Source organism: Solenopsis invicta, chromosome 6 (genome assembly GCF_016802725.1).
Source record: "Solenopsis invicta isolate M01_SB chromosome 6, UNIL_Sinv_3.0, whole genome shotgun sequence".
NCBI classification, from domain to species: Eukaryota; Metazoa; Arthropoda; class Insecta; order Hymenoptera; family Formicidae; genus Solenopsis; species Solenopsis invicta.
In genome coordinates this window covers 7,588,085-7,612,967 of record NC_052669.1, presented here as the reverse complement: position 1 = coordinate 7,612,967, position 24,883 = coordinate 7,588,085, and the positions used below count along the sequence as shown (strand labels likewise).

General features: G+C 39.6%; 2 protein-coding genes across 6 annotated transcripts in view; both read left to right on the top strand.

The window, feature by feature from the left end:
* Positions 1-8,465, top strand: part of LOC105196532 (PTB domain-containing engulfment adapter protein 1) — a 39,000-nt gene extending 30,535 nt beyond the window's left edge. For 2 of the 4 annotated variants that reach the window (XM_011162514.3, XM_011162515.3), the window contains exons 2-9: positions 1,946-2,058; positions 2,170-2,237; positions 5,586-5,768; positions 5,872-6,210; positions 6,333-6,544; positions 6,628-6,842; positions 6,916-7,142; positions 7,219-8,465. In XM_011162514.3, the coding sequence (XP_011160816.1) occupies positions 1,986-2,058; positions 2,170-2,237; positions 5,586-5,768; positions 5,872-6,210; positions 6,333-6,544; positions 6,628-6,842; positions 6,916-7,142; positions 7,219-7,293 (1,392 nt within the window). In that variant the 5' untranslated portion in view covers positions 1,946-1,985 and the 3' untranslated portion in view covers positions 7,294-8,465. The remainder of the gene's footprint in view (positions 1-1,945; positions 2,059-2,169; positions 2,238-5,585; positions 5,769-5,871; positions 6,211-6,332; positions 6,545-6,627; positions 6,843-6,915; positions 7,143-7,218) is intronic. The other 2 variants (XM_011162516.3, XM_039450164.1) reach the window with 1 other exon arrangement.
* A 1,010-nt stretch (positions 8,466-9,475) lies between these two features.
* LOC105196531 (chloride intracellular channel exc-4) lies at positions 9,476-24,714 on the top strand. 2 transcript variants are annotated; one of them, XM_011162513.3, is made up of 4 exons: positions 9,476-9,736; positions 22,259-22,564; positions 22,691-23,017; positions 23,194-24,714. In XM_011162513.3, exons 1-4 carry the CDS (start codon positions 9,668-9,670, stop codon positions 23,272-23,274), a joined length of 783 nt encoding a protein of 260 aa, XP_011160815.1. In that variant the 5' UTR covers positions 9,476-9,667; the 3' UTR covers positions 23,275-24,714. The 2 variants fall into 2 exon arrangements, with proteins under 2 accessions (XP_011160815.1, XP_039306099.1); XM_039450165.1 differs by lacking the exon at positions 9,476-9,736 and adding an exon at positions 19,825-20,294.
* The last annotated feature ends 169 nt before the right edge of the window (positions 24,715-24,883 follow it).

The following is a 24,883-nucleotide window of genomic DNA, read 5'->3' as shown; positions in this document are numbered from 1 at the left end:
GAGAACTGGATCTCGCACGCGAGTAGGGAGGAGAGAAATGACGGGAGACGTCGAACAAAGATTTTGCGACTCGTTGCAATCGTTTCCAATGAAAGAGCAAGGAGAGGACAGAATGCACGCTCTCATTGCATTCTCCCTCAGGGCCGCGTCAATCTAGAGCTGCAATTCATAGCAATGCGATTGCAATTGCCTAAGTATAATAGTTACAATTATAATTGTTAAAAAATATTGGAAATTATAATAATTGTTATAAAATAATATTATGTAATATTAATCATTAATATAACTAACATATCGGTATAAAACGATATTAATCTTTTATATTAAATATAAAAGATTAATGTTATTTTATATCGATTAAAAAAATTTTACGATTTTTATAAAACTATCCTTTCTCGTGTATGTAAATTAAACCTTTTCTAGACTTCGATTATCTTATTTAAAACGTATAAAAGATTGAAATGTTAGTTTTAATATATATCAGCAATTAACCTTTTTATCCGATTAAAAAAAAACTTGTATGATTTTTATGCGTGAAAGAACAGATTGGAGTATCTAAAAATTTAGCTAGATGCAGATCTGAAAAAATTTTGAAGAATGAAATAATTATGAAGAATGTATTTAAGCATGATGAATAAAACTGCAAAAAATTTTAACATTTTAGCAACCAGTTTGAGCATCTTACATAATTAATTTGATGGTTCAAAAAAATATATTTTTATATTTAATGCAAAAGCTCAATATTGTTTTATACCAATTATTATAAATTACTATATTTTCATACTTTGAAATTGCAAGGTTAAAATTGATGCTTTAAATTTATATTTACAAAATGTATATTACAAATTTAAATCGAAGCGATACATCTCGATATGTTACCTCTTTCTTTTGCAATATGACGAGATTGCTCTTTGGTCGCGAGCTCTCGTTAATTGGCGCGATGCACACGTGATAGTTGTTTCTACGTCGCAGGAGCTTCAAATGCGTGGATAGAAAATGATTTTCGGGAGAAATCACAGATAAAGCGAGGACGGCGTGCGCGGGGATATCGTGGAAATAGGAAGGGAATGGTAACCTGGATATAATTCAAAACTCACGTGCCACCTCGTGGAATGTCGAGGGAAAGGAAAAATTATAGCTGCCATTGGCTTTTGACGTTTGACCAGCGGCCCCTTTAAATCTTTCGTATTCATAAGCAGTCGATCTATGAGCCTTTCGCTTGAACTGTCACGAAGCAGCGAATGAACATTACTTATATGTAGTGTACGTTTAAAATAATATTCATGGCGAAGAATTAGTTTACTAAAGATCAAAAACTGTAGCTAGATGTGAATCTGAAAATATTTTTCTGGACCATCAAATAAATTATATAGGATGCTCAGGCTTGAATATTCTTTATAATTATTTTAGTTTAGTATTCTTTCAGGTCTGTGTTCAGCTAAATTTTTAGACTCCAGCAAAACTCCGTTCTTTTGTGTATAAAAATTGCATTTTTTAAAAATCGGACTGGAAAGTTAATTGCTGGTATGTGTTAAAGCTGAAATTTCAATATTTTATACATTGTGATGTATTTTAAACGGGATAATTCATCTCTATAGAAAATTTAATTTACATACATGGGAAAGGACAGTATTTTGCTAAAGTACCAAAAATTTTGTAGGATACAGATCTAAAAATAATTTTTTTTGTGCTCAAACCGGTTGCTGAAATGTCAAAACTTTTTATGGAGTTATTTATCTTGAACATCTTTCAAAATGAATTTGATGGCCCAGTAAAATTATTTTCAGATCTGTATTTTGCTAAACTTTTTCAGCAAAATCACTCCGTGTTGATATACTACTACTATTCGCGTTTAGAAATTGTATAAACGTTATACGCGCTACTTTCGTATGGAAATTAGTCCTTTGATACGTCAATTCAATGGTTTGTCGTATTTGTGTTGCAGAGGGGTCTGAGAGTCGGTTGTAGAGCCAGAGGCCGACAATATGAGGAACTCGACGTTACTGAAATGGGCGCAGAATTCGGCGAATAATAAAAATCAGCCGAGTAAAAACGGAGGTGAGTAACCTGATTCTCTGATGCACGTGTGTCGCGACTAGTATTAGCAAATATGGCTCGTCCCGCTGCTATGGCGCAGGTTGAAAACCATCGCGACTCTCCTGTTCGCAGGAACGAGTAGGAACTGGATACACCCACCGGACGCGCTCCAAAAAGGACATATCGCCTACCTAGTCAAGGTATTGTACGATTTTTATACTGTGAACATTTCTTTTCTGTTAGGCTAACGCGTTGCCTCATTCTAATTGACAGCCTATAAATTTTACTTCGTAAACGATTGGCAACGATTGTTTTTTTTTTTTTGCACTGAAATTCGTACCAAAAGATTAACGATAAATGATTTTTATGAAATGAAACCAAGGGTTGAGTAGTTAGAAAGTCAAGAGTTAAATAATAAAGTTAAACAGGTAACTTTTAACTTTGTTAATTTTTTATGACTTAGTTTTTAACTTTAACTAGTTATTTTGGAAACACGTAAACCTTAATTTATCAACATTTTTCCCAAGTTAAAAATTTATTTATGTAAAAGAAAAGTAATATAAAAGATAAATATATTCCCACATAAAAAAAGAAGATAATATTTCTTTGTTGTTTCATATAAGCTTAATTTAATTTAAATGAAATATTAAATTTGTTTCGTGATCTATATTTCTTTTGAGTAATCAAACTTTAAAGAAATTGACAAATTTCGATTTAAAATGAATAATTCTTTTTAAAATTAAATTTTAATTCAACTTGAATTAATTTAATCCTAATGTAACTTTTAGCTAGTAAGTTTTTTGTACATGTAACGTAACTAAATTGATTTTATAAGCCATTAATTTCAACTTAACTTAGTTAAAAAAATATATCAACTTACCCAATCCTGAATAAAACTCTTATTTTTATATAAATAATTTATTAAGGCTGCGTTTCTCTCGCGAAAGTGACTTTTAATTGTTGATACGACGCTAGCGTATGCACGTTGACCAAGGTCGCGGCATGCGGTTGTGAAACATGGCTGGATTAATAACAACGAAGCAACAAGCATCATCCTGGCACCATTTCTCGGTATCTCGAAACTGACGGAATGAAAGGTCGAGGTCGTCGCGACGCGTATCGTTGTTCCTCCTTTTCCGCTTTTAATTTCATCTCCGGTATCTCATCGAGCCCGTAAACTCGCCGTGCGGGGTATCCATTACCCGTTCGTGGAATTTGTCGACGTGCGTCCGCCTAATTACCTTTCGCCGCTAACGAGCCTAATTGCGTTAAGTTGATTATTTCGCCGGGTGGAACGCCCAGGCATCCTGAGAAAAGCCGGAGAAATTGCTGGTAACTATTAAGCAATAGCTGACGGAAGAATAATAGGTAGGAAGAGTAAAGGTCGTTGACTGAGAATCAAATTGTTTTCTTTCTTTATTCTTTCATTATTTAAAGAAGAAAAAGTATCTTTCAAGTTTTCTTTTAATTTTAAAATATTCTACAACGGATAAATTTTTTTTCTGAAAAGAACTTCATCAGAAAGCTGTTTCGTAGAATTATAAAAACTTGCGATATTTTATTTTGTCAAAAAGTTTTCTAATTTCGTGTAATGATAGACAGAGAGAAGTGCGAATCTGGAAAGGCGCAAACATCTTATAAAGATATCTCATAAAGATACGCAAGTTGCTCGTTTAACAGGAGAAGCTTAGCATCCGGTCGTTAAAAACTGAAAGTGATCCGCGATTTGCACTTTCTAGCCGGTTGTAGAATCTCATTATTTCTGGATGACTGTACGGGAATAAAAGAAAGGTCCTAGACGCGAAACGTTCATTCATTTCGCGTCACCCGGAAAAATTGCGCAACCCGCGCATATACGCTTCGCGTCGTGCACCCAACATCTCCTGCCTTTCGTTTCGAATTGTTACCGGCACGTACGTAAGTTTCCCCGTGAATACGAATACCAGCAATATCGCGGATGAATTGTTGTTCGAGACGCGCCGAGACTCAACCAGCAGCGCGTCGTCACGAGTTCGTTGAACTTCGAAACTTCGCGAGCGACCAGATTTCACTATCTCACGAATGAAACGAGTGCCGTGTCGTGTCGTCACCACTGCACACGAAACAGCGGAATTGGCATGTCCGGACATGCCTTTTTCTCTGACCGGATTAGGTTTCCACACAATCCAACTCTCCCCGTTTTTTTTCTTTTTTTTTTTACCGGAAGATATACTTCACAGAACAGAAGTTTCTCCGCGTGACATAAAATACATTTAATGAATAATTAGATCCACAAATAAGAATTTAGATAAATAATTGTAATAGAAATATGATATTAAAAAACTATCTAATCTTTTAACTTTGTCTGAATTAAAAAAAATTTAAATAAATTATCAAATTAAAAAAAATTTTCTGAATTAAAAAGAAATGGTTTCTGCCTTTTTTCCTCGACGTAACTTTGCAATCGATCTGATTATTCATCACATTAGATTGAGAAAAAAAGAAATCTTTCTTTTTTTAATTTAAAAAATTATTTAAAATTTGATAATAATTTATTTAAATGTTTTTTGTTATAATTACCTATCTAAATTCCTATCTATTCTATTTAAATTACCTGAAAATAGCAATTAAAAACAGGATCGGATTCAGATTTGCGTAAGTGATCGAGATACAGTTTCGCATCCAAGAAGATGAATATTTGATCGGAGATATAAAAGTAGCCAGAGATCATTAAAGTACGCGGCGAAACGTCATTACAGATCGATAATATCGCGCAATTTGTCAACGTTACGTTTATCGCGTTGTTCGTGTAAGATTAAAGTGCAAAAATATTTTTATCGAGTGGAAGGAATGCGGCGTAAATTGCCGTTAGATGTGCGTCTTATTTTCAAACGTCATTGCGAAATGCTTCGTTTCTTTCTTTTGTTCGGTTTGCGAAATGCCTACGCGACTACGGCGCGGGCAGCTCCATTAATTATCGATTAGGATTAATTTCTCTTCCCTGCCGACGTTATAACCAATTTCTTTCCTCGCTTTCTATATGTATCATAGCGATAAAAGTCGGTGTTTTCATTTTTAACGGTAATCTCTTTTCCTGGCAATTTGCGCGCTACAATATTTGCGCTTGATAAGTAAAATTTTTTCCATATGATTTAAGATGACCGGAACTCTTGAGCTGTTTTGATTGCGTAAAAGTGTTTATAACCGAATCATATCTGCAAGCAGTCAGACAACTTTTCTCTCGGAAATATTACCTTGACGAGAGATGTCGTGCGCTGCTAATTTATAGATGTATGCGGGAGATTTACAACGATTGTGATGCAAAAATATGCAGGTTGCGGAGGAATGCGCTAAAAAAAAACCATCGCCAATAAAGAAGTACATTCGCATCACTTGTTTTCAGCGTGCACTTTTCTTGGAAACGTTGCGGCGTTTTTCCCACGCTGCGTCGTTTCTCTTTCCGTCTTTATAATGAAATAAAAAAAAAAAAAATTAAATAACGTTGCGCACACGGAAAGGTACCTGATATCTCTTTTGTCGTCATCGTTCCTATGATTTAATATTTTTAGTATTTGGGCAGCACAGAGGTGGACCAACCCAAAGGCATCGAGGTCGTTAAGGAGGCGATCTGCAAACTAAAATTCAATCAACAGCTCAAGAAGAGCGAAGGCACAAAAACTCCGAAGGTCGAGCTCACCATAAGCATCGATGGCGTGGCGATACAGGAACCAAAAACGAAAACGTCGCCCAAGGTTAGTGCCATTCGTCAACGAAAAGAACTTTTATGCGATAATTTGCCTTCCGTATACGTGCATCCAAGGCGCCGTCGATTACTTCACTCTCGTTTGACCGAAGGTCTTCTTGCAGCGAATTATGCATCAGTATCCGTTACACAGAATCTCTTACTGCGCCGACGATAAAGGAGAGAAGAAATTCTTCAGTTTCATCGCGAAGGAAGAGGACGCGGAGAGGCACACGTGCTTCGTTTTCGTCAGCGACAAACTAGCCGAGGAGATCACGCTGACTATCGGCCAGGCCTTCGATCTGGCCTACAGGAGGTTCCTGGAAACGTCCGGCAAGGATCTGGAGACGCAACGACGTTGTATGGTGCTGCAGCAGAAGATAAAGCGGCTCGAGCACGAGAACAACGTTTATCGGCAACGATTGCAGGATGTCGCGGCTATTAAAGGCTCGGTTAGTTTGAGAATACATCTTTTTTTAAATATCTTTTTTTATAGGATGCTTTATAATGTATAATTGTTTATTGAGAATTATTTCAATGATTCTTAACTGTGCGCGTTTCTGTTCCTGTTTAGGCGGATGTGTCAGTATACCTGTCACAGCATAATATACCGGATATTCTTCATGTACCTGGAGCTCCTACGGATTCACCGCAAGTCAATGGTTCGACTAGCAAGCCATTGCTAAATATGAGCGACAGCAACGGAAATACGTCTAATGGACCTCAACAACCGCCGCCAGTTCCGCCGAGAAGTTTCGAGAAGAGTTTCGACGACGATTTCATGGGGTATGATCAATATGATTGTAAATGATGTTTCACTAATCTCGGTTTTCTTGATTTTATATTATTTTCGTTTTCTTTTTCTACAGAAATGAGCCAGCGCCAATGCCGTCGGTTGGCACCAAATTGGAAGGGCTGCTAATGGACGAATTTGAGGAAGATTTTAATCCAAGAGCTTTCGAGACCGCAGCCAATGGTCTTGCCAATCATCAGTCAAATAACAATCCGCTCCTTAACGGTCAGATATCTTCGGGATCGAACTTCTTCTCGCAATCTAACGGCACAACCAGTCCCCCGCCTCTGCGTAAGTATACAATTTGTGGACATTAATTAACTTTCATTGTATGTTATTTAAGAATATTGTACTTTCTATTCAGTGGCACCACCACCAAAGACAAAAGACTCGAGACGTCAAAACGGAATCAAGGAAGATTTGTTTGGTAGCATTCCTTTCAATCCTACGCCAACTTTAAATATGAAGAATGACTTTAAGGATCCTTTTGAAATGGGAGAATTCGGAGCTTCGACTATGACATCTAATCCTAGCCAGCAAGAACTGGAAAATGCTATTGGTCTACTGGATAAAAAACTGCTGGAGATGAAGGTAAATACTCAATCTTTAAGTTTTTTTTAATTGCTTTTGTTACAAAGTTCTAACATGCATAATGAACAATTTTCAGGATGGTTTTAGTAGAGGGCTGTGCATTGGAACTGATGACTTTTCTTTGGAGAGCTTGGACCCGCTGCGAAATTAGGCTCGCCAATTGGATCGGAAGCTATAAGCGTTCGAACGAAAACTTTATTAGTGCTCTTAGGATGCAGAGTACGAAATACTAATTAACGGATAAAACAATTAGGAATTATGTCCGTGGTAAAACCAAAATTAGTCAATTATTACTATTACCCTACTCGTATATTTATGATCATGTTCGATATTTATGATACACATATGTGAAATAATTTTGTAAGAGTGTATCTTTCTCGCTGGTAATCTACGCTATTCTATCTGCCGCTTTAGAACTGGGGTCCAATCCAAACGCACCGAAAATGCGTTATCGTTGTTAATGTTGAGTCAGTGAGACGAGATCTCAAGTCGACTATTAGAGTGGAATGAGATATTATTCTAATCGAGACAACATAATTGTTTAGACGAGAATTTGTTATATATATATACGCACACTTAAAAAGATCTTACCGCGAATCTCATATCGACGATGGTATGCTTGCGTCTTTCATATTTTTTAACGAGATATTAAAAAAGAACTAATGAATGTTATAATGCTGTAGTTACATCGAATCATTGGTGACGACCGATTAATCTCTTATATTCTAAAGCTACAATTGAGAGAAGTTGATAATATATTATATGTAAAACGTATGTCATATGTAAAACGTATAATATATTATGTCGGTCTAGTTTGATTAAAAATCGTCACATCGTTCAATCGTCTGTTCGAAAGTGAGCTAGTAGATGAAAAAAAGACAAAAAAAAACGAAGCACTAACCGTGATAGCATTTAGAAGTCACACTAATAATACGAACGCATAGCTTTTATGGTCTGTCGATTGAACTCGTACACTCAGCATATCCTCTTTCTTTGGTCTGCCGTACATACCTTCGCCTTTCTTTTAACGCGTGAACGTAAGCGGAAGGAAAAAAAGTTTAATTCTAGAAAAGCATGAGAAAAGTTCTGGCTATATAGTTTACTGTAATCTCTACGATCCGACCAAGCGTAAGGCGTTAAACGAGTTTACGTTTATCGCTACATAAAGAGGATTAGTAATTATGTACATATGAAATATTATTTGTTGCTATATTGTTTAAGGATTATAGTTAAGAATATAGCATATGATTATTACAATTGAAATATTGAATATCAAATGCGTCTTCCTTATACTATGTATATTAAATCTCGAAATAATCTGAAGTTGTGCAATTGTATCGTCATAACATCTATCCCTGATGCTTTCACGACTGAAACGTCATAAACAAAATTGCTGTCAGTGTTCCAGCTTTTAAAAATCAATTTTCTTAAAATTTTATTTTTACCTGCTTTAAAATTGCAAACGATGGCATCTCTGAGATTAGCCTTCTTCATTTTCTATATAATTTTGGTCAACAACGTCACGTTGTATCAAAGTACAGGTAACAACAGTAAGAAAATGTACAATGTGAGTTAAATATTTTGAAACATTAAATATATTAATCACATTTTTAAAGAAAATGTAATGGAAGAAAGCACGTGCTATGCTCTTCAAGAACCACATCGCTATTTAAGTAACAAGGAGAATGCAAATTTTTCGGAAAAATTACGAGATGAGGTGTAGATTAAAAAAATATTTTCTATTATGCAAAAAAAAGAAAAATATTTTTTACCATGCAAAAAAATAAAATCAAAAATAATAAAAACGTTTTCTATTATGCAAATAATAAAGACAAATAACGTATTACGTTTATTGTACAGACAATCTCAGTAGTACAATCGCTCTTGCAAGATACTTCGAAGACTGCAAAATGTTACATAGAACCTCAAAATAGTGAGTCATTGAAGAAAATATTTTTGCCTACGTGCGCGCCTGATGAAGAAAACTAAATTTAAAAAAGAACACGTAACCAACATCTACCACGTTATATCCAATTATTAATTAATTACAACTGTATTTAATACTTTTAAAAATTTTATATTTTTTATGCTACATGTTAATTATTGATTGCGTTAAAAAATTGTACTAAAAATCTACAGCATGGAAATTGTATAAGCAAAAGTCGAAATGAGATTCAAGAACTCTCGAAAGATGTCCTAATTCTCGTGATATTTCGTAAATGTTGAAATATCGCATCGCGTCTTTCAAATTAGGCGCGTTTCCTGCGCGCGCGCAATAAAGCGTCACGTGATTCGGCGAGTGCGCCGCAGGCGGCGCCAGCGGCGTGAACGTGGCGCAGCACGCGTTGCGTCAGTATTCCGCGGACTCTCATTGCGTTCTGTTCGTTCTTTGGTTTCGTCCGGTTTCGCCTAAAGTCTCACGAAAGCGAGAGAGAGAGACAGATAGAGAGAGGCAGCCGCCGAGAAACGCCAGGACAAAAGTGCCTTTCTTCCTTCCTCGTCCGCGTACGAAGATCCGCGTTAGGATGGCGGACGACAACCACGAGAATGGCACCAGTAACGGCGACGTGCCCGAGATCGAGCTGATCATCAAGGTGAGTGTGCCATGCGCGGCCGAGACGGATCACCGCGCGAGCGAGCGAGACGGAGCGATCTGAACGGTGGCCGGGCGCGAGGGAGGGAGAGGAGGACGGAGGAAAAAGGAGGCAGTTGTCCCGTGCGCGCTATGGGCGTGGAGCAATCCAACTGGTTCCCGTACGCTCCCGCGGGAAACGGTAGGCCAAGTCCCCGCCCTCTCGTCGCTTCCCGGCGGAACGCCGCGACCGTGAAAATCGACCGTTCGGCAGCCAGCGCGAAAATAATCCACGCTGTGACCGTTGACCGTTCCTCGTCCGTCTCTCTCTCTCTCTCTCTCTCCTTTATTTCTTTCTATCTCTGTCTTTTTCTCTCTTCCGCTTTTGTTTTTATTCCGCGTCACGTTCGCCTGTGATCTCGACGCCGGGCTCTCTGGCTCTCTCCCGTCGCGTCGTCTACGTTCGTCCCGAGAGCCCGTTCGGTTTTGTTACTCGAGCGGTGTTTCCTCGCGCGTTTGCCGACGCGTGAGCGCCAGGGACCGGAGCCGTGAACGAGCGAGCAACGGACGCGACGGTGCACGCGGAAAGTACGTGCGTGCGTACGTATGCATGCCTGCATGTCCGTACGCCGTCGTTCGCTCGACCGATACAGCGGCGAACGAGGAAACTCGCTCCTCCCGTGGCGAGAGAGGAGAGGGCTCGTGGCTCATCGCGATGCTCGCACACGTGTGTCACGGGCTTTTCGGCTCGTACGCCTGACATCGTTAGACATCAGGGAACCGAGACCGGTTTACCGTCGCTCGATCTCCGCCAACCAACCGCGAATCCACATAGAGTCCCGTCGCTCGCGACGGAGAGTCCGGTCGACGGATCGACGTTAGGGGGACGGGATCTATCATGGAAGAGGCATCCGCGTCCGTGAAACGGAGCATCGGACGTTGAACACACGCGCCACGCACACCGCCGCGCGGCAGCCAGGGCGCGTTGTGCGTATGCTACACATTTCTTTACGCATGGAGTCATCGAGGGCGCCGGAGCGCCCGTGCGCTCTCTCGTTCTCTCGCTCGCTCGCCCGTTCGTTTTCTCCCTCCGCCAGCGGACGATTGTGCATTCTGCGGGCGTTACACGCGCGGCAGATGGGACACGACGAAAAGGCGCCTGCCTGTCCCTCGTTTTGCTTCGCCGCCGGGCGAAAAGAGTTGTCCGTCGCGCGCGAGCGCGCGAGGTGGATGCTATGGAAAAATGAAAGGCTCGCGGACCGGACTGGTTTTTCCCGCCTCCGGGATTTCGATCACTCGCGAGCCGCCGCCGCCGCCGCCCGGGATCGCAATATCCGATCTAGGATCGATCGATCTTGTAATACGCCGGGGTACAAACTCCGCGTCCGTCGCCGCCGGCGCGCATTCCTATCTTATCGCGGAATAATTCGCGCGTCGGCGTCTTAAAATCTTAACGGCAAGATCTCTTTATCGCGCGATTAGCGGCCGTCGGAGAAACGTCGTACGAGGAGGGATCTACGTTTCCTTTTTAGGGAAGCCTTTTCCCTCCGTCGTCGTTGAAAGCGCACTGACACCGCGCGCTCCGAATTCACGTCGCATTCTCGTCACGGACGCGTCTTTTTACGTCAGAGTTAGATAGAGCGGTATAACTTTGATAGTGAAACAACTTTAACGATGCTTCGAAGTCACTTGGAATCCTAAATGATTCTCTTCGAGTCGCGTACGAGTGTATCTCTCTTTCATTTTCTTTTTTCTAAATAAAGATGAGTCAACGGCGTAATGCACTGAGAAAAAAAATAGTCGTTACTTTGACTCGATTTTTCAACGTGATGAAATTTTTTCCAGCTAAACTATTTGTGTATTCATTAAATGAAATAAATAAAATTCTTGAACTTCAGTTTAAACCCTAATAAACATATATTTCATTTGAATATATACTTGAAAAGTGTAGACTGACTAAATTTGTCATCTCGATTAAATTTCTTCAGTTTAAGTATTTATGCATTTCAGTTAGATATATGAATGCATAAACTGAAGTTCAAGTATTTTATGATTCAGTTAACTATTTACATAAATACTCGAGCCGAAGAAATTTAATCTATAATTAACTAAATTTTTGAACTCGATTAAATTTCTTCAGTTTAAGTATTTATGCATGTAAATTATATGTATATGATATGAATACTTCAACTCTCTCTCTCTCTCTCTCTCTCTCTCTCTCTCTCTGAAGTTCAACTATTTTACGCATTTCACTTAAATACTCGAGCTGAAGAAATTTAATTAATAATTGATTAAAATCTTTCAACTCGATTAAATTTCTTCAGTTCAAATATTTATGTATCTAAACTATCTAATGGCCATTTCTACCAATGTAGATTAACTTTGATCTCAGTTTAACTTACTCTTTACTTATTTCCAATTCTTACAACTAGAAAAAGATAGAGTAAGTTAAACCGAGATCAAAGTTAATCTGCGTTGCTAGAAATAGGTATAAGTTAAGTGTACGAATGTTTAAACTGAAGTTCAAGTATTTTATGGTTCAGTTAAATAAACACTCGAGCTGAAAAAAATTTAATCAATAATCGATTAAATTTATCAACTTAATAAAATTTTCCTAATTCAAATATTTACGTATTTGCGTTAAATATAATATCAATGCTTAAACTGAAGTTCAAGTATTTTGTGTATTTAAAGTTAAATACATAAATACGTAAGCTGAAGGAATTTAATCGCGCCAAGTTAACGACTTCTTCTTCTTAATCTATTTATATAACCGACGTATTTTTTACTTATTAATAATACGACGAAAGGAAAGTATGATGTAAACAGGACGTAAGATCGTTGATCTTACACGATATCATAATTTTGCGGTATCTCTATCGCCATATTACGATATATCGTGATATCGGTGTATTAATTTTTTGATTACGATTAGATTAGCGGCTCAGGGCTTTTCGCGATCGTTGTTATTCTCAAACGATCCGATTCGATCGAGGGTGAGCGCGACGCGAGTTCTCGGAACTTTCTTTTCACCAAGTTTCCAGGGGGGAAACGATTCCTTAAGCGGTAACAGGCTACCTTCGAATGACCATTAAAGAGCTTGCGATTGAACTTTCGCCGGCGATCGATCGAATTTCTTCTCAGAGAAATGCAACGACTTTACGTCGTTGAATTAGATGACTCGTGAAAAGGAACGGAGCGTCTCGGAGTCGAAATCGCGACTTTGGACATTTTCTCCTGAGAAAATGATGTCGTGTCGCAGAAATAATGTACGTGCACATAAATTATTTATAATCACAATTGTGGATTATTATGTATTAACTTTTATTAATTATTAATATTTATTATTAACGAATTGTTATTAAGAATGTATTACACCTATTTTTTGAATTTAATTTTAATTAAAAATTTCAAAATAATAAAAAAATTGCAAATCATTTTATATTGCAGTTGAAAATAATACAGCAAATTTAGCAGGACGATTTTCAGGATTAAAAAATAGTTTTATAAGAAGTAAAAATATACTGTAATGGAAATGTGTTAAGAAATAACGATAAGAAGCTGAATTTTTTTATATAAGTACTTTAAGTATTCAAAATAATTTATGTATAGTGTGAAATTTTGCTTGAATTATCTTAAAATAGTTAAATTGAATTTGTTTGTTAAAATGGGCGCCATACGTTCTTAAATATAACTGTAGTTGCGTGAAGCTTGAAATTTCGACATTTAAAAATTAATATTTTTACGCAAATATATATATAAAGAAAGATTGAAGAAGATTGACGGTACGTTTCGGTATTTGATTTCTTCGAAAGCGTTCGTTCTCTAGTTTTTACTCGTTCCTATTGTTGAAGGTAAGACGGGGGCCGGTATCGGTGCAACCTGTCCTTAAGTATGCCAACGAGAATTCTACGCGGCAGCCTTTCAGATAACTGGCTTATCATCTCGATTGCAGCGTTAGATAAATATTCAGGTAGCTGGCAAAGTGTTACACTGCTAAGAGAATGCACTCTTCAGCCTATATCTCGCGAATAAACATGATAAAGACACAAAGACGTAATCGTGCATTATCGGTCCTTCTTGACGTCGAGCAAAGATCGCGGCAAGACTGACTCGTCACGAGATAAGCGTGGTTCCGCAGAATCTTCGAATGTCGAGAAAAATTTCCAAGTCTTTAACTAACTTTCAAAAAAGGCATCAAGGTGTATGCGCGCCTCTAATTTTTATTTTTTTATAAAACCCAAGAATCTTTATTTATTTTTTTTTTACGAAAATCCAAATGATACTATTTTTGTATTTCCATTGAAGTTTTTTTATTCTAATCCAAGTGGTATGTATTTAATTTAAAAAAAAAAAAAAACGAAAGTAGTCCTGTACTCCTGTCTTTGAATGTCGAGAAAGCTTTCTCGTTTAACCAATTAATAATGAAATGGCCGTATCTAGTTCATCGAGGCGTGCTACTATCGAGCTGTACTATCGAGCTGGAGAACGTCGCGAGTTCGTCGAAGTCCGCGACAATGTCTCGCTACGATTCGATTCGAAATTGCCTTTCGAATCGAATCGTGCGTTTATGATGAATGCGAGCGTGAATATTCAAATCGAGTTGAGCTTTGCATGCTGTGCTCTCTCTCTTTCTCTCTCTTTCTTTTTCCTTTCGCAACAAAATACCGTAGACGCGAGCATATTAAAACGGCGACCGTTTAATTTATTCGGTTAACGAGGTCAGAACTCTATGCCGGCGCGCCGGGTCGTCTATATACCGTTGTTGCAAATCGAAGAAAGACGCGACGGAGAGCGGTCATACAGAAGCGCAATTCTGGATCCCGATCGACGAAATCTTCGCGCGCATTCGCGCGGGAAGATTTAATGGTAGACCGGCCGACCTTGCACTCCCGGGAGGCGATCACGAGAGGTTCTCTCGGGTAAGTGTGTCAAACGGGACGAAACGCGCGACGACGAGCGGCCACCACGAGGTCCTCCGCGAGAGATTCTACCGTTAAACGATGGACTCCTTTGCCTTCCGCTTTCCTCGCTCCTCGCTGGCTTTCCCCGCCGACTTCGGTGGCTTCGTTCCCCGGATCTTCTCTATTATATTCCCCAACGAGGATGTACTTGGCAATTTAATAAGGAGTGTGGATTGGTAAAGAAAAACGTTTTTTACGAACTTGCTTTATTTCCTCCGAAAAAGGTTCATTTTTTTACGAGAATTTTTTTTAATGGAATATTATAATCGTAATTGCTGTTTTTTTGATTCTTATTGCAACATAATAGCGATTCTAGAAATTTAATAAATATTTATGTCAATTAAACAGTTAAATTAACAGATTTACAATCGGAAACGCGGAGAATAAACTTTGAATTGGAGGTCTCAAATTAGATAACATGTCGATTTTTAAATGTAGGACAATACCGAAACTTTAAAAATAGAGAAAACGAGTTTGAAATGACAAGGTGGACATTTTTAATTAGATGGCGTAATAATAGAGGAGACCTTGCACCTTTTGAACTTCTTTATGCGGTGGCTACAATCAACAATGAGATTTTAAGGCGTAAGACTTGACGCGACACGGCCAATCCGAGAGCAGAATGTTCATGCATAAGTAAATGGCTGCCGACCGTGTAGTCTCCTCCAATTGGTCGTCGAGTCCTTAAAATCTCATTGCAAACACCTCGTTATGCGTGCACTACTTTTTTCTTCTTCGAAGTTGTCTGTCGCATATGCGTATACATACATATATACATCTCGCGTCACGAGTGTCTACCTCACCGACGTTCCACGGCAGCTATTTTTTTCCGTCGCGGTTGCATTGAGCAGAAGAATAATCGCGTAATCCACCTGCGTGCGCGGCGCGATCGATCGCACTTTAATCTCCTCTAAGGTCATTGCAAGTGTGTCTGGGTGGCAGAGAGTCAGAGACACACTCGGGGAGTTCGCACGATTGTTCCGTATATACGTGAACACGCAACGCGCAAAACAAGGCATTAAAAAAAAAAAAAAAAGAGGGAGAGAAACTCGCGTTGCGCGAAAAGGAACTCTCTCGCGGGCGCGAGAGGAGGAAGTCGTCCTTCGCGCGTCGCGAGATCGAAGGATATCGGTGTCCACGCGACTACGGAACGTCGTCGTCCCGCTAATATTAGCCGCTTACGCGTCTATCTACGTCCCGACGAACGACATTGTTTCTTCTTTTTTTTTTCTTTTTACCTGTCTCTCCCCCCTCTTCCCCTCTTCTCTTTCTGTACACGTCTTCATCCGACTTCATTCAGGAAAAACGAAATGGCGAGCGCGTTATGGCCCGGGAAGTTATGGCTCTCGCTGCATGCACCGTTTATATTCGCAGAAGGCGTACTCGCGTGCGTACACGTGTATATATTTGCCTACTCGTAACGGTATACTGTACAGCGGGATGCCGACTTGCGCGTTGCCGACTTGCGCGTCCTGCCCATGTACGCACGACGTGCGATCGGGACGCCTGTAAAAGGAGGCTTCTGAGGCTTCTGTATTATGCAAGGCTGTAAACCATCCACAAGGCGAATTAATCTACAAAAATTTAAGAACGTTTCGGCCTTACCAGCTAAAATTTATCAAAATTTGAAAGCTGCAGGTTTATTAGGTGTTTGTTCCTTTTTTCTTTCCTCAAAAAAACTTTCTCCAAATTTTTTAATCGAAAACTCTTGAGCATGAATACCTGAATTTTGAGGTATTCATGAAATGCAAAAAAACAAAAATAATTATTTTGCTACAGTTTTAAATAAATAATTTTTAGTATAAGTAGATCCGAATGAATTCTGGTATATTTATTAGAATTTTTTTATATCAAAATTTTGATTTGATTCGTAATGATACCTCCTCATCAAATTTGCAAATAAGTATTGCAAAACGAAATTTTAAGAATCAAGAGAGTAAGAAAGAAATTAAATAACTTTTAAACCAATAAGAGAATTGTGCTCAAATGTTACACTCCAGGTACTCCAGCAATAGAACAATTGGATATTTTTATATTTTTGATCGTGTTTTAAGATACGACACGTACATCTCTAATTAGTTATGTGCATTTGCAAAAAAAAAAAAAATATAATTGTAACAGGAATATTTAGATAAAATATAATCTTCATTACACAAAAAAAAATTAATGTCAAATTAACAAACATTGTTTCATACATAAGCAAGAATATAAAATCTTGGAAGAATTTATAAATCTCAAACAGACATAATTTGCTTAGACATGAAGAAAAACATGTCCGTTTAAGATTATAAATTCTTCCAAGAAGATTTTACACTCTTGCTTATTGTATATGAAACAATGACTGTTGATTTGACACTAATTTTTTTTTCTGTCCGCGAATTATAACATAACCGTTAAACCGTAGACTTTGTCACGCTTGTTAATCGTCACGCTCAAAATCGCAGTTCGAGATCATCAGAATTGTGTCACTTTCGAAGTCATTGACTCGTCCATATTTCATGAAGCCGTTTCGCGGGATCGTTTTCTCGTAGACGTAAGACTCTCGTCGCGTGGAGAATTCCTCGGGCGAATGACACGAGCGCGCAGGCACGCATTAATTTCTTTCAGGCATGAAACAAGGTTGCCTGCAATGTTACCATTAGCGATACCAGCGATGCATGCACCGCGTTCTCAGGCGTCTCGGGGTCTTTCCTTTTTTCTTTCCGTTCGATTTTTTTTCCCTCCCTCGGTTTTTCCGCCGTTGATTCTCCGCGGCTTCGACCGAGCCGCGTGACGACGCCGCTGTCGCGAGGCCGCAGTAACGCGGATCGCTCGCGTAACGGACATCGGCGCGAAAAGGAGAGAGGAAAAAAAAAAGAGAATGAGACGCTTCGCCTCTCGCTCGCCTAAACCACGGATTCCACGGCGAAGATTCCCTCCGTTTCCCTCTTCGCGTCGCTCCTAAGTCGCCCGCAAATATGCTGAAGTCGATCGAACTCGCCGCGCCGGTGCTTCAAGTTCGCTTAGCGCGGCTTTTCGCGAGGGAATGGAATTTGCCTGCGTGTTTATATACGCGCGCGTCGTATCTCCCTCACGGTGAGCTAAATCGCGTCGTTAAAATCATACGAATGTAAATCGTGCCGATGTGCCGCGGGAAGCGAGAAGCCTTTCGTCGTCGCGCGCGGAAACTTGGAAAAGACGAGACGCACGCTGCCTCCGGGTTTTACACGGGTTTCGTGGAATATCCCGACGTCGTCGTGTGTACGAATTTTCAAGCTTTCGTAATAGAGAAAGGAGGCGAGGAGCGCCGACCGGGTGAGAGATAGAGCCGCGCGCGCTCGAAGATGGAAGACGTTCAGTGTCTTCGTGACATTTGATCCACCATCCGCGTTCCCCGCGCTACTCGTATGTTCGACATGAATACCAATGCTAGATTTCCGCCGGGGACTCTCGAGGATACTTGTCTCCAGACTATCTCGCTTTATTTTGCATTCAGTTTTGAGTTCAGGGTTCGGCTAACGTTAATCATCTTGTTCCTCGCTCGGCTTTCACTGGAAAAAAAAAAAAATGTTCTGCTGATGTTCTGTAGATTTCTAGGTGTCACAAGAAAAATTTGTTGCTATTTTTTGTATCTGCTTAATTATTGTTTGTCACGTATAGAATTTATAGCGATCCTAGAAAGTTCAAGTCTCATTGTCAATTGTACAATCAAATTCTGTAACAAGTATGATTAGCCTTAAAGATATATGCGGGTGTTGGCGTATATTGCATTTAAAAGCACTAGAAAAAGTTTGGCGGCGATTTTCCATCTGGATGAAAAGTTATTTCAATGAAGAGTAGACATGTACTTAAATGAAAATATAATTACTAGTGAGGTAATGAAATAGGAAATAATGAAAAAAAAATCTAAATTTTTTTTATCGAAGCATTTTAAATATTCAAGATGACTTATGGAAAGTTTCATTGCGATGCAGAGATCAGTTTTGTAAAATAAACAAAATTTATTTATTTATTCACGAAATAACTGGACGGACAATCACAGTGTTCAAGGGAAAAAAGATAGGCTAGATTAAAAGGGTAATTGAAGCGAGCAAGTCGTGACTCGAGTTAAAGCCCGTAAAGACGGCCGCAATTCGCGAATTATTTGCTTATCTGCTTATTGCGCGCTTTATTTGGAATAAATGACTCATACCTCAAAGTCGGCTTGCACAATCGGATGAGAGCGAGAGGCATAAACTCTTTAAATATGCCCGACGGAATTCCCGATTGGCATAACCGCCGCGCGAAAAAGTCAAACAAGCGCGAGTCTCGCTCGTCATATTCCCCGAATTGTCGTTATATTTTATTCCATCCTCCCGCCGTTCTGCAAATTACGATCGCGGATATTGCGCAACGACGCGGACGCTCCGTCGTTTTTCGGTTGACCGACAGTAGTTTCGATGTATCGTGCCGAACGACGCATTCAACTCCGAAAGATGTTTAACAGATGTTCGCAATTCGATGGGATTGCCTGAGGGATTGCCATGACACGCATTCATATTTCACATTTAGCGTCAAGAGTACGGCTGCTTGAATCTCACTCGTGTAAGATAAATAAAATTCTTGGTATCGAAACGGCAACATACCGTTGCCGAACGTGGAGATCGGATCCGCGTCTTTGAGGCGCGTTGTACGTAAAGATAATACGTAATTTCCTTGATTTAAATAAACACTATTATAAAATAATTTATTTTTAAACTCGGAAAATATTTTTCCTTTTTAATCAAGAAAATGACGTTAGAACAAATATATTCACTCGAACGTAAACCATTTTTTTTCCAACGTAGCTATAGATCGGAAATTAATTTTGTATTGGGCCGTCAAAATAATTACGCAAGATGTCCAAGTGACAATGTTGCCGCCAACAGTTTTGATATCCTAACACTCGAGTTAAACATCCAACACAATTTTTTTTATGGTTCGACGTAATTACTTTCAGATCTGCGTTTCAGCAAGATGATTCTTTCCGTGCGCCAAGATCCAAAAATACTGTTAGGTTTCTGGCGAGATATTTGGGGAAAGGGGAGCGTGTATTTGCTGTTAAAAACTGGGAAGATCTCTGGCGTAAAGATCCGTAAAGATCCGTAAAGATTCGCGTCCTTGATTCCGCGAGAAGTCGCCCGTTGACAGGAGATCCTCGTCCCCTGGGAGAATCGCGCCGCACACGCGTCAAATGGAGCCCTTGGCTCTCTCCACGTTGTGCAACGTCCGAAAACGGAGTTGTGCGTCATCGCCAGGAAAGAATATACAGAACGCCCGAGGTGCGCCGACTGCTGCGTGACGCATGGTGCGACTGCGGAAAGTAAGACGACATCGGTAGTGGTGAACGATAGTAGCCGATAACAGAGACACAGCAGTGCGCAGTGCTGATATCGCGTGGCCACCACCACCACCACCTCCTCTCTTTGAACGCCCGGCTCGTTAGATCCTGGAAGAACGGCCGATTGTTAGCGCCCGATGAAAATAGATTCGCCGTTGTCCGAGAGCGGGACAGAGAGAGGGAGAGTTGGCGAACTGCCGAGATTCAATTTGCTCGAATTACGGGCGATCGTGATCATCGGGCTTGACCGAGGAGGGACCGATTACGTTACACAATGCGTAGGTTGTTTAACTTCCATCGGTTGGGTAAAAGGACCAAACTATCGGGGGGGAATAGCGATCAGAATGGAATGTCGTAGGGAAAGATACTCGCGCGATTGTCCATTAGGCACGCTATTAGACGCGGTATCTCATGCAACAGTTCTTGAAACGGTCAAAGGTTACGAAGTATGAAGGCACAAGAGGTGCACGATTGTAGATTATAAATGCCAGAGGGAGATAAAGTTGAATGGTCGAGAGGCTGCGGGATTAGCCGCGAGAAGATTAGAAAGAGGTGTCGAGATTTCTCGCTGATGATGTAAAGATTTATTTTTCGACGTTTGAAGAAGGAGACCGCGCGCGCGCCTTCTGAAATATCAAAAATATCAGAATTTTATGCCGAGAGTAACACGCGGCGGCGGGGCAGAAAGAAGCGAAAATATGAAAAGGGCGATAAGTTTGATCGCGGCCAGGTTGCGTAAGGTTTTTTCGGGATGGCCGTGAACGCGCGCGGAGCTAGAACGTCAGAGACGGGCGAATAAATAAACCGTGACATCGGGGAAACGAGAGCGCCGTGCTCCGGCGGGTACGGTTCGATTATACTCTCTCGATCCAGCCGATCGAGCGGCGGAAAATGCGGTAGGAGGGCTCGGTGACGGTGGAACGACGTTGATCGAGGGTTTGACTAATGGGTTGGGTCCCGCTCATCGCTCGCGAGCACGACGAACCGCGCGCGCAGTTTCGTCACACGCCGTTTGTTGGATTCGTGCTGGACTAGTTGCTGGCTGACGTCAGCCTCTTATCGCCCAGAGATACAGGCAGGATAATCGAATCCGCGAGATACTACCGCGAAATTTACATGCCAGCTTCAACGCGAGATAGCTGCGAGAAAGCGCAGTTTTTATTACGAACTTAATGAGATGTAATAATAACATTAGTTTATAAGAAAATCCTTTTTTTTTTAATTATTTTGAAATGGACGAGATATTTCTTGCAGATTTTTGGATGCAAACGATGCAAAATTACTTGATTAAAAATTATTTCTTCATTCCATTTATACATAAATATTCGAATTAAGAAATTTTTAATTTGACTGCAAGTAAATAAACTACTAGGACCCATCGAGTGAATAATTTTTTTGTGTTGAGTAGGAGTTTGTTTTTAGATATTCTTTCTTTCAGTGTAAAAAAATGCATTTTTTATTTCGCTTATCTTACTTTTTAATGAAGTATTTAAGTATAGAGTTTTGCTGATATAGCAAAAATTCTGCTTATGATGACGAAGTTATTTATGCATATTTATGATATTCGTAGTTTTGAGTTATTGATGTGCACAGTATAATTTATCGTGAGAGATATCACTAAATGTATATTTATACTTAAAAAAAAATTATATAGTTCAATTAAATATATTTATTTTAACATTTTCTTGATTAAAAAAAATATTTTTTAAGTTTAAAATAAATAAATAATTTTATACTAGCTAATATTTTTTTAAATCAAGGAAATAATGTTAAAATAGATATATGTACTTAAATATAAAAAACTTTTCAGTGTATATATAAAGTGCAAATTTTAATTGCTCACCTAGAATTTTTCGAAAGAAATGCATTTTATAAAGAATGAACAATGCATTCATAATATCTGATCAAAATTTCCAGATGTGAATTAAAACCTGATGGCTGGTGAAATTTGATTTACGGCACCGTTTTTAGCATCCAAAAATCTATAAAAGAAACTTCGTTTGATTTAAAGTAATGTTTGGATGTAAACTAATGTAATACACGTGAAAAAATAATAAAATCGCAGACGCATTTTATATAAATCACAATAACATATTCTTGAATCTGAGATATATTTAAAATTGCACGTATCTTTTTTTTAAATCTTAAATATGTATGTACTCAGCTATTTAGCGAAATTTTATATTCACATCTGTCTCGATGCTAAAATATAAATCTAACAAAGAAAATATTGTTTTTCTAGGCATCGACGATCGACGGTCGTCGAAAGGGCGCGTGTCTCTTCTGTCAGGAATATTTCATGGATCTGTACCTCCTGGCGGAATTGAAGACAATCTCCCTGAAGGTGACTACCGTGGACATGCAGAAACCGCCGCCCGACTTCCGCACTAACTTCCAGGCCACGCCGCCGCCCATCCTGATCGATAACGGCGATGCGATACTGGAGAACGAAAAGATTGAACGGCACATCATGAAGAACATCCCCGGCGGGCACAATCTGTTTGTACAGGATAAGGAAGTTGCCACTCTCGTGGAGAACTTGTTCAGCGTGAGTGTCGGTCAATCCGGTCGAGAGTGAAACTAATCAGGAAACCAATCGAGTTGTCGAATTATATATATTCCTTTCTCCGGCGAGGCGAGAAATTACATGTCGTCTGATTCGTTTGTTTTGCAGAAACTCAAGCTGCTGCTGTTGAACGCAAAGGACAAGGATAAGGATCCCAAATCCTCGTCGCTGATGGCGCATCTGCGTAAGATCGATGAGCATTTGGGCCGCAAGGGTACGCGCTTCCTTACCGGCGACACCATGTGCTGCTTCGACTGCGAGCTGATGCCGCGGCTGCAGCACATCAGGGTCGCCGGCAAGTACTTTGCCGACTTCGAGATACCGGAGACTCTGGTGCACCTATGGCGGTACATGCACCACATGTACAGGCTCGACGCCTTCCTACAGAGCTGCCCGGCCGATCAAGATATCATTAATCACTACAAACTGCAACAGGTGAGAACCTCTAATTGGATTCGCGAGATGTCGGCTGATTAATTAGCGCTTTTCCACAAGTCTTCAATTCACGCCTACGCAATGACGCAATCGTATTCACCGCGCAGTAAATCGCGACTCTTCCCATGCCCTCGACCGATATAGTTACAATATAAATCTTTTCTCGTCATTTGCAGAGTATGAAGATGAAGAAGCACGAGGAGCTGGAGACGCCGACCTTCACCACGAGTATCCCGATCGAGGTCAACGACGACTAGGCTGGACCTTCCTCGGGTCCAGCGAGTCTGCGATCGCGTGACTTCGATTAGACATCGAGATCGGCCTATAGCGAGATGGCGAATCGCCTCGACGAAGTTTCAACGGCGCGCATTTTGTAATTTAATATACATCCAACATTAGCATTGAAAATAAGAGCAAGGATTCCTTCCGTTGGAACTCCCGTCTTTCCGAGCTGCCAGCTCGTGTCGTCGCCGCGTCATCCATCGATTTCATATCTTTTTTGCTAAGCAATCATTGCTGAATCGCCTCCCTTCCTTGTGGGATCAAGTCAGGTATAAACGGATTAGCTTTTTTACCGCAAACGACGTGAAAACACATAAGTGCATTAAGACGCGTTTAAAGTCTTAAAAACGATTCTAGATTACTGATCATTTTCCATTTTTTCTTTCTTTTTTTCTCTTCTACTATGTACAACACGCGTACGTAGTTTTGACCTGAGTAGTATTAGCAAGATTTTAATTTGCTATTGTTGATCCAAGGATTAAATTTATTATATATTATAAGAGGAGCGATAATGATTTTGCCATGTTTTTGACGGCAATAATAGAAATTAACATCAAGAATGCAAAAGAAACGTATGCGTTCGAGAGAACCAAATTGGTGCCATTATCAATATCATTTTGCAGTTTCTTAATGGAAATTTTCCTTTCGATAATAATCATTATTCCTAAGCATTATTCTTACATAAGATTAAGCAAATAAAGTAGATAAAACCAATGTAGAACGCTTGATATATATATAAAACGTTTCAACATCATTCTTGAACTTGCGTAAATCTTTTCAAACATTAGGTTTCTCTTTTTTTTTTCATCCTTTTCATTTAGCTACATTATCACGAGTTATAGTAACAAGATATACTTATATAAGCATGACCGATACATTTTTTGTATTAATGAGAAGGATAAATGTTATTCAGAATGTCTTTTAACATCGTACTCCTGAACGCTATTGCGTGATAAAGAGAGAAAGACATGTTATCGTTATATACGTAGAAAAAGAAATACGTTTTGCCGTATCTCTCGCGAGACACGTGATCCAGAGTGCGTACGTTTCTTCTGGATTCCGCAGCCGTGGTACGAGGCATCTTGTTATTCCCATTTCATCGTTGGCACTTTTACTGATTTACAACCAGAGAACGGGCGCAAACAGTTTCCCACGATTGTTTTCCTCGCGCGAGTCGAAAGCATTTAAAGTAACAGCATCCGGGAACTCGATTCCACTTATTTCCACTAATTCACTGTTCCAGAAAACAGTAAGCCAAGCAACAGTGCAACTCGTAAGCAATCGTCTATTCCGCATTAGTAATTCTATTATTATTATTAATATTATTATTATTACTATTACTATTACTATTACTATTGTATTATTAATTTTGGTTTATATATCCGTAGAAGTCAATATACCAGTGTTTACAGTAATGTCTGGAGCATCACGTCATTTATCAATGCGCGACGTAGTAGACTAAGTCCTCCTATATCTAATATAACATAAAATATTATAATTTTATATATGATATCTGGGCGCTATTTTCTGTTAAATAGTATATGTATGATATTGATATTTTTGCATCTTGCACAGCGGGCAATC

Bases quoted from the DNA above. Each gene is read 5' to 3' on its own strand.
- LOC105196531 (XM_039450165.1), top strand. From the start codon at position 20,154: ATGAAAATAGATTCGCCGTTGTCCGAGAGCGGGACAGAGAGAGGGAGA. The intron at 20,295-22,258 runs GTAGGTTGTTTA...TTGTTTTTCTAG, and splicing joins CCGATTACGTTACACAATGC to GCATCGACGATCGACGGTCG. The intron at 23,018-23,193 runs GTGAGAACCTCT...CGTCATTTGCAG, and splicing joins ATCACTACAAACTGCAACAG to AGTATGAAGATGAAGAAGCA.